The sequence below is a fragment of the Abrus precatorius genome, unplaced genomic scaffold, assembly GCF_003935025.1.
Source record: "Abrus precatorius isolate BTA unplaced genomic scaffold, Abrus_2018 Scaffold4, whole genome shotgun sequence".
In the NCBI taxonomy this organism is placed as follows: Eukaryota; Viridiplantae; Streptophyta; class Magnoliopsida; order Fabales; family Fabaceae; genus Abrus; species Abrus precatorius.
The window spans coordinates 17,123,964-17,136,081 of record NW_020874384.1 but is presented as its reverse complement, the minus strand read 5'-3'; the positions used below and the strand labels follow the sequence as shown (position 1 = coordinate 17,136,081).

At 32.4% G+C, this 12,118-nt stretch overlaps 2 protein-coding genes across 3 annotated transcripts; both read right to left on the bottom strand.

The window, feature by feature from the left end:
• Positions 1-1,084: 1,084 nt before the first annotated feature.
• On the bottom strand, positions 1,085-4,008 carry LOC113865468 (ER membrane protein complex subunit 7 homolog). The gene is made up of 7 exons (XM_027500042.1): positions 3,777-4,008; positions 3,638-3,681; positions 2,900-3,008; positions 2,691-2,754; positions 2,470-2,586; positions 2,261-2,369; positions 1,085-1,586 (listed from the first exon to the last, which is right to left on the bottom strand). Exons 1-7 carry the CDS (start codon positions 3,875-3,877, stop codon positions 1,492-1,494), a joined length of 639 nt encoding a protein of 212 aa, XP_027355843.1. The 5' UTR covers positions 3,878-4,008; the 3' UTR covers positions 1,085-1,491.
• Positions 4,009-5,080: 1,072 nt separating this feature from the next.
• LOC113865610 (uncharacterized vacuolar membrane protein YML018C-like) lies at positions 5,081-10,023 on the bottom strand. 2 transcript variants are annotated; one of them, XM_027500294.1, is made up of 9 exons: positions 9,794-9,870; positions 8,777-8,836; positions 8,438-8,691; positions 7,385-7,599; positions 6,418-6,488; positions 6,236-6,337; positions 5,955-6,072; positions 5,741-5,876; positions 5,143-5,424 (listed from the first exon to the last, which is right to left on the bottom strand). In XM_027500294.1, exons 3-9 carry the CDS (start codon positions 8,636-8,638, stop codon positions 5,362-5,364), a joined length of 906 nt encoding a protein of 301 aa, XP_027356095.1. In that variant the 5' UTR covers positions 8,639-8,691; positions 8,777-8,836; positions 9,794-9,870; the 3' UTR covers positions 5,143-5,361. The 2 variants fall into 2 exon arrangements, with proteins under 2 accessions (XP_027356094.1, XP_027356095.1); XM_027500293.1 differs by having other exon boundaries at positions 5,081-5,424; positions 8,438-8,836; positions 9,794-10,023.
• Between the last annotated feature and the right edge of the window lie 2,095 nt (positions 10,024-12,118).

The following is a 12,118-nucleotide window of genomic DNA, read 5'->3' as shown; positions in this document are numbered from 1 at the left end:
AATATAATTATTGAAAATTAATTTAAAAAATTGTGTTATTGACGTTCTTCTTTTCATAAAATAAATCAATCATTTTTGTCCTTTACTTTGCCAGCCTTACACAACATGAGCTTTTAAGCTTGCTTTGATATATAAAATTAAACTTTACTCATTTAATATCTATCTTAATATTTTTTGGATGTATAAAATATTAGGATTAGAGTTTACTACTTATCATATATTGCGGCAGACCTCAAATTTCAATACTTGTGTATTTGAAATCACGAACGATAATTTTTTTTTCTAGTTAGTAAAATTTTAGAGTAAAAGAACGATATGTCGTTTTAAGATAAGAAAGATTTTAAAGTTCAAAAAAATACTTAACAATTATTATGTTTATTTTGCTCCAGTGAATAAATAAGGACTCACAACTCATCGTCTAACCCAAAAAAGAAAATACAACTTATGCTATTAAATGCAGAATTCTATTTTACCTCACTTTACTAGTTCCTTAATGTTCAATTCATCCAAGATTTAAACTCATGTGGTTAATCTATTTAAACATGGGTTATATTTTCAAACTTTACTGTCTGAACAATATTTTTATGTCAACAATAATTATAAATCACGAAAAAAAAATAATTTTAAACCCTTTAAGTTTAAAAACACTTTGTGGTCTTTGATTTTGAAAACAAAAATGACTCATAAGCTAAATTCACTCAGTTGCCTATATCAAACGGGTCAAGTGGCATATTTATTTCAGTTTATGTAAGACAATAATTAATTTATAATAGTAATTAATTATTATATTAATTTTGATTAAAATATTCATAAAACTCTACTACCCAGCCATTGTCAAAAACCTATCGTCTATGATTTGCAGTTGATCAATGCATTTCGAAGCACAACAAATAATAGTAGAAATATGATCATGGCATTTCCGAAAATATCAACTATTCTCCAATGTCTTTAGATGTGCAGGTCTGTAATTCTCTTTCTATTATGCGGTCATTTCTACATTTCTGTAGACACTGCAAAATAACAACCCAGTATATTATACTAACAGCTTGCTTTGTTTTGCATAATAATAAAAAGGGATACAAAATAATAAAAAACAAAGCACCGAGATTGGAGAAGAAAATTAACTTTCAGCAATGCCGCCAAAACCGATCATAAATCAATTCCTCCTTCTGGCAAAAGGACCAAAAGAGGAAATTGTACAGTTGCTACAAGTAAACCAAAAATATTATCCATATTCGTGCATGGTTATCAACATTTGACAAGAAAGCGTGTAGAGTTACGTTGAAACCTACTCATGAGAATTCAAATAAAATATATTAATTTCTCCATAAGAAATTTTAAATTTTAGCTAATCCACAACATAAATAATCAAAAGATTTCTCTCAGCACCAATTTGTCGTAAAAATTTTTCCATTCATGATATGTCGCATTTGCTCAGGTCCTGCTCAAGGCAACCAACTTGCTCACTGGTTTTCCATTACTCAATACCATCTAGTTGTTTCTTGCACCACCAGGTAACAAGCTTGCTAAAGATGGAACTCCTTGATTTCTCATTTCTTCCTGTGCACGCCTCATTTCTTCTGGATCTGTTGTCACGACAATACAAAGAAACCATCAACATATTTTATGCAAAGAGTAGCATAAAATGCAGCTTTATAGGTCTATACAATACAAAACAACTACCATTCAGAAGACTGTCTATGAAAAAGCAAAGCAAATTATACCATCAAAAGTGAAGATGAACAAGATTTCCACAATTTTTCCTAGCTTATCAACAGGAAGATAATGATTGGTTAACATGTTTTTCTCGATAAACTCACAGTTTGATAACCATGAGAGAAACTATGTGTTGAAGCCCAGAAAGAGACAAGATGCATAATTCATGGCCTAAACTTTTTAACATGGACAACAAATTCACATGAAAAAGCATAGCTCATGGAGGATCACAGAGTATTCAATTATGACTCAATAATAAGAGAACATTACAGGAGATTTTTTTTCCTTCAAGAATGGAGAGGGAGAAAGATAGAAGGAATTTCAGATATTTCAACTTGATATTGATATTTTGAGTTTTTGATGTATACTAGAAAACTGTAATAGCAATTATGGGAAAGGAGAAGGACTAGTCTCGTAAATTCTCCAGAAGGAAATAATCATACACTTCACCCATGCAAAGCAACCACAGCCCTACATAAACATGCGAAAAAGATAGACTCCAAAGGAAATGGAAATGTTTGATGATAAATTTTAGAAGGCATACCCATGTTCTCCATTAATTTGGGCATGAGGAAGACAACAATCAGCATAAATCCCACCATCAGACCCATTGGACTTTTCACAATGGACATAATAGAGAATGGTTCCCTAATCTGTAACAAAACAAGATAACACCAGGCAGACATTCAGATAATAATTTGAAGGAGTGGGAAGGGAAACAGGGAATACAAGCACTTAGTAGTCTAAACCAACCTCATAATATTGTTCCTCCTTTAACGGCTCTAAGACAAACTCACTTAGCCCCCTCCTATTTTCTGTCAGTGCTGCCTGAATTTTGCCATGGTGTCTAGCACTTACATCAACCCGTACCTTTATTTTTAATGAACACAATGATTTAACAAATGAGCATACTTAGAAAAACCAATTACATTTGGGAAAAGAATTGAGATGTAATTTTCAGGTTGAGAATTCACCGGAGAAAAGAAATAGCCTAATGCAGCCACTTCAATTAGATGAGTACCTGAAGAAACATTGTGGCTTAAAGCATCCACGTTAAGGAATTAGATCATCTCTAACAACGGTTTGTTGCACTAACTACAACTTAATAATGCATGAATATCCCAAAAAGTGTCATCATGCAAATTAAATAGAAGTAGCAATTAAGTTGCAAATCAAAGGATACAATGAGAAATATCCATCAGGCCTCAGAAACGTAACTCTTTGACCACCATTGAGTATGACTTTGACATTTGAAATTTTTCCAGGAAGAATATAGTCTTTTGTTCCCAAACCTGTCAAAAAGATTTACCGGTGTCATTGTACAGCCAACATTCATAGGCTATATAGCAAACCAATGCGCAGAGAGAGAATAGATATGCAACAAACAGTATGCATCAAGGATAATAAACAGTTAAATTTTGACACTTCAACCTCCTGTTAAGTGGTAACTAAAACCATCAACTTCCCTAAAACCTGGCTAAATATGACTTAATTAAACCACCATGAGATCTACTTTTCCAAATGACACCAGACAGTAACAGGTTCTGAACTTCCTCTTCCTATTCCCTCAATGTAACTAATGGGAGCAACCAACAAGTTTAAAACCCATCCACATTCTTAATTCTAGGAAACTTTTGAGCACATTTAATTCTGGTAAATTCATATGAACGACGAACTAATTGATTACACTAGTACCAATCCCAGTCCCAACAACTATTCAAAATCAATCTTGATGACAGGGCATAGCCTATACTGTCCTATCGTGTATTAAACTTTTAACTTAGCAATAGACATCACAACAAACACGCGCTTCATTTACAGATCGAAGTTCAATACATTTGTTCATCCGAAATACATATTAAACTATGATTGGCATGGATTTAAATTAATAAAAAAATTGAAGTAAAAGTGAAAAACGTACTGGGAATCTTCACTCGACCATAAATGGTGTAACCTTCGGAAGACCTGGAGAAATTAGATTCGATAAAATCAAGGTCAATATAAAACATAATCATAGAAAGCAAAGTGAAGTTAGGGTTTAGGGAATAGAGAATTGATACCCAGAGGCTGGGGATTGAGCGAATGAGAAGGGTAGAAGTGAGAAGCACAATTGAATGAAAAGAAAAAGAATGATTGATTTGGTGGAGGCCATAACAGACATTCAGAGTTGATCCAAACCTTTGTTTTCAGATACACCAAAACCGTGTTTTTCTTTTCTCTCTCTCAACTGTTTTTGTTATGCTTTGCAACGGTGTGTAGAGAGACCGGAGATTGTGTTTAAAAAAAATTATTAAACTAAGCATATCCTTAATGTTAACTTATAATATTAGTGATTCTTCTTTTTTAAAATTCAAATATCTGTTAAAAAAGTATACAAAATCATGTTTTTTAGTTGATTAAATTACACCATATTTTTGAATCACTCGCCCCCTTTTGTACAGGCCGATGAATTTTAAAATTTCTTCTATCAATGAATATTTATGTAAGGTGTTCTTTTAAAAGTAAAAGAGAGTTTTATATAAGAAAAAATAGATGTATAATTCATTATAAGAAATCATTGTATAATTAAATTTGTATCACAACCATCCTAGCATCCTTTTACCATATTTTAAAATTCAGTAAACTAAGTATTAGGCTGACCTTTTCTTTTAATTCAATTTATAAAAATTACAAGTTAAAAATTAGTTTTATAATCGCAAAGTTATAATTCAGTACCAACATTTTATTATCTTTGTTTAATTTTTAGAAAAACCATACCATGACTTGTACCGTAACATTACACACTTCATCCGGTATTTAATACAACCGTGTTAAGAAAAATAATTTATTGAAATATGATTTCTATTAGAATGCATATAATTTAAATTACAGAAATTTCATAAGAATTTGTAAACAAAAGTAATAACTTAGTTCTTAAAAGATAATGTTAATTTTAGGCCGGTCAGATGAAAAATGATAACAGTTAAATATTTTCAAGGAAAAAGACACTATATCTTTTGAAGAAAAAAAAAAAAGTTCACATATTTTTAGCTCTATCAAAATTTGATTTTTTTCAAGTAAGACAAACACGAGATTAATGAACTAACGTGATATTTAATTTTTTTAAAAATAATAATATATCCTAAAATTCAATGTATTAATAATATTAAATGTTATAATTTTTAATAAAAATATTATTATTTTATTTCTTAACATGTATCATTAAACACATTTAAAAAATCGATATTTAAATGACCAAAACAGACCATTATTCTTTAATCAAATTTTTAAGAAGGTTATGTTTACCTCGATAAATGCACCACAAATGGCAATATGAGAAATGGAAAGCAATACATGATATCATATCATTTGTAAATAAAGAAAGAAAGAAACGAACATTACATTATAAGGAAAAAGAATTGCATACACAATTGTTAAAAAGGCTTGATTACATTCTTGTGATCCGTGGTTAATAGCTCAATCTATCATGAATAAAACATAAACCTCACTCTAGAATCATATACACAAAAAAATACAGCACCCAATCAGTGCATTGATTCAAGATATATATGGTCTCATGGTACAAGCACCCTATTAGAACAGTGGACAAATGATCGACCGAAGAAAGAATGAAATATGGAAAAAATTAATCTAAAAAACAATACGTTATAATCCCAACTTCTTCGTCAACCAATCTGAAAGATTAGCTATTACAAAGCCTGCAAATACCTGCAGCACAATGCCAAATCAATTCCAACATTAATGTGTGAACAAAAACGTAGAAAATGATTTGTCTCCATATTCAATAACCAGAATATTGCCAAGCAAAATTCCCAATCCATATTTAATTCACACAGACAGACAGAAGAATTAGCATGCATAATCACTCCCCACCCTTCTTTCCCCCAAATGATCATAGCACCAATAGGCAAATAGGACCTTTTTTCTGTACACACATTTGTTTGGTCAAATAGAAACAAGGATCCTCCCACAAGAACCAGCAGAAAAAGCATCAAGTTGTAGATATCTCTAGAGATAACAATACCTGAGCTGAACCAAGAATGTATACTGCTGAATAATGTCGACCATGAATTACCATGTCAGCCACCATAGCCAGAGGAATGGTGAGTGACATACCCAAAGTGGCCACAAGGGGAGTAGTCCATACAACACAAAGTGCCCTGGATAGATGAAATCAGTTCTAATGTTAGATTTTGAGTAATTGCAAGTGTGTGAATTAATAAACTTATTTCATGTACCAGAAGTAGTCTGACAATACGCTTCCAACTAATCCATTGGCAAGAACCACTTCATCCACTTTGGCAGAGTGGGGAATGGTAAATTTGGGTTCAATTCCTAGGGCCATCAGTGGCCAGACTGACAGAAGTATAGAAGAGAATTAGCAATCAGTTTAGCATAGCAACGTATAGACTTTTCATGCTTGACTTATAAATAAGTACATAAAAAGTAATGTGCTCATAGAATCTTATTAGTTGACATTGATGAGTAACTATAGAAGCATCGTGAAGCAAAAACTTACCAAGCCACCAGAGTGCTACAAGTGTGAACAATCCAATATACCCAAAAAGCTTTTGCATATCAACCCTTTCTCCTTCTTCACCAGAAATTTTTTTAAGAAGAACTGCAACACCAATGATTGAAGAAGGTCAAGATCTATCTAAATTATCTGATAAAAATAGAACAGCTAGGACATTGCCTAACCAGTAAATAAACCATAAGTCATAGCCGAGAGAATTCCAAAAAGATCTCCAACAAAAGAGTGCTTTCCATTGCTGAACACAAATATCAACTGTCAATATCCCAGAAAAAGCATTACAAATAGCAAGCTGGTAATGATATATTTATTAATAACATAAGACTAAGTTGAAAGCACAGTCCTGATGACATCCTATAGCATCCTAGGATAATGCAAATATCATAGAAAACAATAACTTGACTTCCTAAAACACTGCAGCATGATTTAAGTAATTATCTTTAGTTTTGTATGACTTCATCTAATCCTCTCTGTTCCCTCTTTATTATTTATGGGGATTTTGTTTACTTACTCTGGGAAATTTTCAGGTAATTATTATGAATAAATGATAGAATTGGAGTTCTAGTAGGATGAGTCACCATTTATTATTTTATACTACTATATTCTCTCTAATGTTCTATTTGTATAAGCCATTGAAAAGATCATGTGCCAAGCAGTTAGACTTTCCATTGATTAGCGCACTGAGTTTGGAGGCTGGCTATAGATTATAGACTATTAACCCTTAGGACTTTGTGTTCATCAATTTTCAGCTATAGCTAAGCTTCTCCTCTTTTTATTAATTCCAACTTTAAGGAGTGGGGCAGTGGACCTCTCCTCTACATCAAAATGACAGGAAAAACAAGGTCTGCATGTGGAATTTATGATAAGAAGACATGGTGCAGTTTAAATTCATATATACTAGTCAACAAAGATGAAAATTTTATTTTTACGTAATTCAGAACAAAAATTTTTTTCCTTATCTTTTATTTAATGAAAAGATAAGGAATAGAATTGCATAACCAAAATTTTAGAGAAAGTAGGATGAATGTGGACTACCTCCTTCTACATTAATTTGACAGATTGACCACTAATCAGTTAAAACTAGAAAATATGTTCAGTGTGATTCAATCATTGAAAGGCCAAGTAAAAGCTTACGCAGCACTTAATTGCGATTCATCTGCGGCCCAAGTTTTCCCCAGTGTTGTCATGACAACCCCAGCCATGCTAACCAAGACAGCAACTACTTTTGCTACATTTAAGGAGTCTTGACCCATAAATGCACCAATGAAGAGTGTGAAAAGTCCTGAAGTTGATGATAATACTGTTGTACTTGCAACACTTGTTCGTGCAAGGGCAGCATTTGATAGATACTGAAAGCAATAGAAGATAATTAATAAAGCACCGTTGCTACCTTTCTAAAGTTTTGTCATAGAACAGTAGACTGAGCATAAAAGTTAAGCGAAGAGACAGAGAACATTAAGGCAAAAGGAATAAAAGGATCAAAGACATGTAGAAATATTCCATATAGAATCAATCATAAATTGTTAGCCGAAAACAAAAGTTCAAGTATGAGAAGCATGGAAATATCTCATTTCACCAATATGATCAATATGATGAGGCAATTAACTGCCTCAAGGACAAGAGAATTTAGGTGCTATATGAATTATCTATCCAGTGTGACGAAGGGGTCAGGTATGCTGAACTTTTTCACAGTGTCTACATGTGTGTGCATTGATCTACAAATATGTTGTAGAATATCTGTTTATCATGCAATATCAAGTTATTCACAATGAGGGATCAATTGTCCACCAAAGGGCATGAAAAAGTGTTGCATGTGTGTGTTTTGTGCTGCTAGCATAAATCATAGAATACTTGTTCACAAAATTTAAGCACAATCATAATAAATGATGTGTTTAACAACTTACAGAAAAAAAATATTAATTGTAACGGCTGAAAATATTCAATTTGTAAGAACTAAGAAACCAGCTACAATTTATAGTTGCTGTGGAAGGAGAAATCTCTCCATGAGTTTAACTGATATGATTTAAATATAATTTCACATCTTGTCAATCCATTGACACTTTCTAGGACAGGTAATCAGGCATTTTTTTAAGGAAAAAGCAAAAAAAGAAATAACCATATATATTCGTTGTACAGTAAGCTTTGGTCCTTCTAATCTAAAAAATAGTGATGACACTCTGCAGTTACCTCTGTTATAAACCAGATAGGTGCAATGTAAAATCCATAAGTAGCAATTTCCTTCCCAGTAAGTTCTCTCTCTGTCTTTAGGACATTAATATTATCATTATATTTAGCTACTAAAGGCTTTACTTCTGCAAGAGTTGAAAGGTCTAAATCACTATCTTTTCGAATTACACTCCCCAGTTCCAGCTCAAAATTTTTCTGCATTCCATTGTCTTTGAGAGGAGAGCTAATGCTGACAGAATACTCATCCACGCATTCTGCATTTTTACCACTTTTAGAAGAGCGGCATTTAAGTAAGTTACAGAACCAGTCCTTAATGAATGCTATTGGGAGGTACACTACCATAAGAGAAGCTCCAAGATATGTCACTGCAAATGGCTGCTTATAATCTGTAAAAATATCCTGTTAAGAAAAGATGTTGTTCAGAAAAGCATTCACAGATATAAAGCTCAGATTCTGACATCAACACATTGCATGATAATGTATAAATAGATACCTCTTAAGCATGATTTAAAAGTACAAGGGTATTTTATGAAAATATCATCTCCTCATGTGCAGATAACAAATTAGAGATTGTTACAATAAAATTGAAGTGAAATGTCTTCTTTCAAGAGAACCTAATAATAACATGCAAATATAAATCTTCAAGCATAATGTCCTCAGGTGGACACGTGTAACATATAGCAACACAAGATATAACTGGAAATGCATACTGGATCCCCTCAAAATCAAAAGATCCATTATATACACATGGCTTCAGTTTCATTCAGTCAAAGCCAAAATGACCGCATGCGTTTTGGGGTTAGCTATACAAATTAATTCTTGCACTCCACTAAAGGACATTAATCTCAAATAAATAATTAAATGATCAATTTACGAAGTTCGAAATATTGAATTAATAAAAGGTCGATCCTTAACCAAGAGCTGTGACTCAAGCGGTACCAAGTGCATTAGATGACTTGACCTGGGATCAAAATCAAATCCCAATTGTATGCAGGCAAGGATACACGACCACTTTGGCCCCCACACTAGATCTTGTGTCTCCTTTGTAAACAAAAATATATTACAAAAAAATGACAAAAAAATAATGACCCTTAGGATTTGGGGTGGTTTCAACTTTCAACATCAAGTCAAATTAAGTCAAAACATTAACTTGCTTCCTTTTTTGGTAGTGTGATTGGTATGTTAGGACTAGGACAAACCCAGAATTATTTAATCCCAATCAAGTAATTTGACTGAAGAAACATAGGGATCAACATACAAGCTAGGAATCCAGTGTTACCCAAAATGATAGATGTGCAGAATCAGGAAACTCAAGAGAGAAATGAGGAACAATGATTAGAAAGAAAAAAGCGTTACCTGGGTAACTTCTGCAGAGGTGACCCAAATAATAACGACAGTGGCTATGAGGAACAAACCAGCCTTGTATCTCAAACCCATCACAAAGAAATTCTGAACCAAATTGCCAACGAGATCTTGGGAAAGGTTCAATCAACGATTTAATCTTGCGTTAGGGGAAGAGGTGGGTGGAAGAAGGATTCTTGCAACCACAGAGAAAAGCCACAAAGGAGGGAAACGTTAAAATTAAGTTCGTTTATTTTTTGTTAATACTTAATTAATTAATTAATTCTTCCTCACCTGTCACAGACACCCTTCTAATACCGTATTTGAACTAAAATATGTCGGCAATTCTTTTCCCGAGTAAATAGTTTTTCTCTCTTAAATATGTGAACTAAAAATGTATATGATTATTTTTTAGTTTCATTTTTTAAATAAAAATACGAAAAATAAGTATGGAAAAAATAATTCAGGTGTATTAATTTTTATTATTTTAAAATTAAAAATAATTTATAAAAAAATATATATGAATATTAAAATTTTATGCAGCAATCATTATTAAGAGAAAATTTATTTTTATACCAATTTCTTATAATATTATTTTAAACAGGAAAAATAAAATTAAAAAAGAGATAAAATATATAATTTGATAAAAAAATGAAAAAATATATTAAAAATATTGTAAAATTACACTGATAGTTAATGAATGCTTCCTCTTTTCCAAATCCACAAATTATTTAAAAAAAAAAACGTTCGGACCAATAAAAAATGTAGAACAGAAATTTCCAGAGTATAACCGTATCAATTAATTGGCATTGATAAATCAGGAGCACTGGCCAATGACAAGTGAAATGAGATGCCATTTAATTTGATTATCCTACATGAAAGCTAGCTTGGCTTATGATTGAGACAGCCAAACACTTTAGAGTTGTTTCTTCTTCTTTTCTTTTCTTTTTTATTTTGAACGAGAATGCTCTGATGTTGAGTTAATTTAGGTTTTTTCTCTCACAAACCCTTAAAAATTAAAATTAAAATGTAAATTTAATTAAACTTCTTACGTTTATTAAATTTAATATTCATAGCTCAACTTAAAAAAAAAATTAAAATTTGTCACAAACACGTAAATTTAATAAAACTGGACATTTTCGTCTTAAAAATTGTTAATAATAAAGTTTTATGATTAAAAATCTCTCACTTAGATGCCCATTTTTATATCTTTCTTATGTGTCTTAAGAATTTTGCACTTCAGTACCGACCACATGGTAACCCATGTAAACACACCCTGATATATGCTGTTTATATTACTTCCACATTAAAGTCAAGACAGACAAACGAATATTTACTGTAATGAGTTTCTATACAAAATACAGAATCTTATACTTTTATTTTTATTTGACTGGAGATCTCCAAAATATCAGCTCAGCCTAATACAAAAAGTTTTTTTTTTATCAGACAAGGTTTAGCTTACAGACAATTAATTAGAATCAATCAAAAACTACTAAGCACTGAAATTCACTTTTGTCTCGCTTTATATACAAACATATCACGAATCAATTCTCTTTCTTAAGTCAGCAACGCTCATCGAGAGCACTCAATCCAACCCAAAAAAGTGGTCTAACATACCTATTTACAGCTATTTAAGAAGGTAGTCACCCATCTCCTAATAAATGTAACAGAATCGGTCGACCAAAAATAAATGTACAAAAGAAAAACATGTTGACAAACCAACCAAACCGCTTTCCAGGCTCCCACCCATCAAACAGTTGAGATCTTCTCTATTTTCTCCTTTGCATTTTGTAAAATTTCTTCACCTAACCATTAAAATAATTACAATACAATATTTATTTTAAAAATAGTAATGCTTTCAAAAAATTTGATAGCCGGAACACATTCTCCTCATCAACCCCACAACAACACATGAAGTGGCCGAGTCATCATAACCTTGGGTTGGGGGTGGCCCAAAATAAACTAGTTTGGGCAATAAGCAATTAAGGACCAAAGCAAGTAGCTGATTGATGATATTACCAAATATGGGTTTGAAGGCTCAAGGTGAAGAACCCCATAGTATCTCAGCACAAACAGTGGCAGCCTCTCCATCAGACAGTGAAGCCTCCTTCACTCTAGTCAATATATCCAATTTAACCTCTCTTTTCTCTTCCGGGCTCAACCCTTCACCCACTTCAACTTGTATAGCAAACCTCGAAACACAACCACCAAAACCATAATCACAATCCTCCTTCTCTCTATTCCCCACTTCCACATCACTTTCACAACCACCACCCCTTCTTTGCAACTCCATGAGAATCTTAACCAAGTCTCTTTGAAGCATCGCTTCCACCACTTCCC

Coding starts and splice junctions, on each gene's coding strand:
- LOC113865468 (XM_027500042.1), bottom strand. CDS start 3,877: ATGTCTGTTATGGCCTCCACCAAATCAATCATTCTTTTTCTTTTCATT. Junction 2,587..2,690: donor TAGGCTATTTCTTTTCTCCG/GTGAATTCTCAA, acceptor TTAAAAATAAAG/GTACGGGTTGATGTAAGTGC. Junction 2,370..2,469: donor AGGAGGAACAATATTATGAG/GTTGGTTTAGAC, acceptor GTTTTGTTACAG/ATTAGGGAACCATTCTCTAT.
- LOC113865610 (XM_027500293.1), bottom strand. CDS start 9,874: ATGGGTTTGAGATACAAGGCTGGTTTGTTCCTCATAGCCACTGTCGTT. Junction 6,489..7,384: donor GAATCGCAATTAAGTGCTGC/GTAAGCTTTTAC, acceptor ATTTGTGTTCAG/CAATGGAAAGCACTCTTTTG. Junction 5,877..5,954: donor GTATTGTCAGACTACTTCTG/GTACATGAAATA, acceptor TCATCTATCCAG/GGCACTTTGTGTTGTATGGA.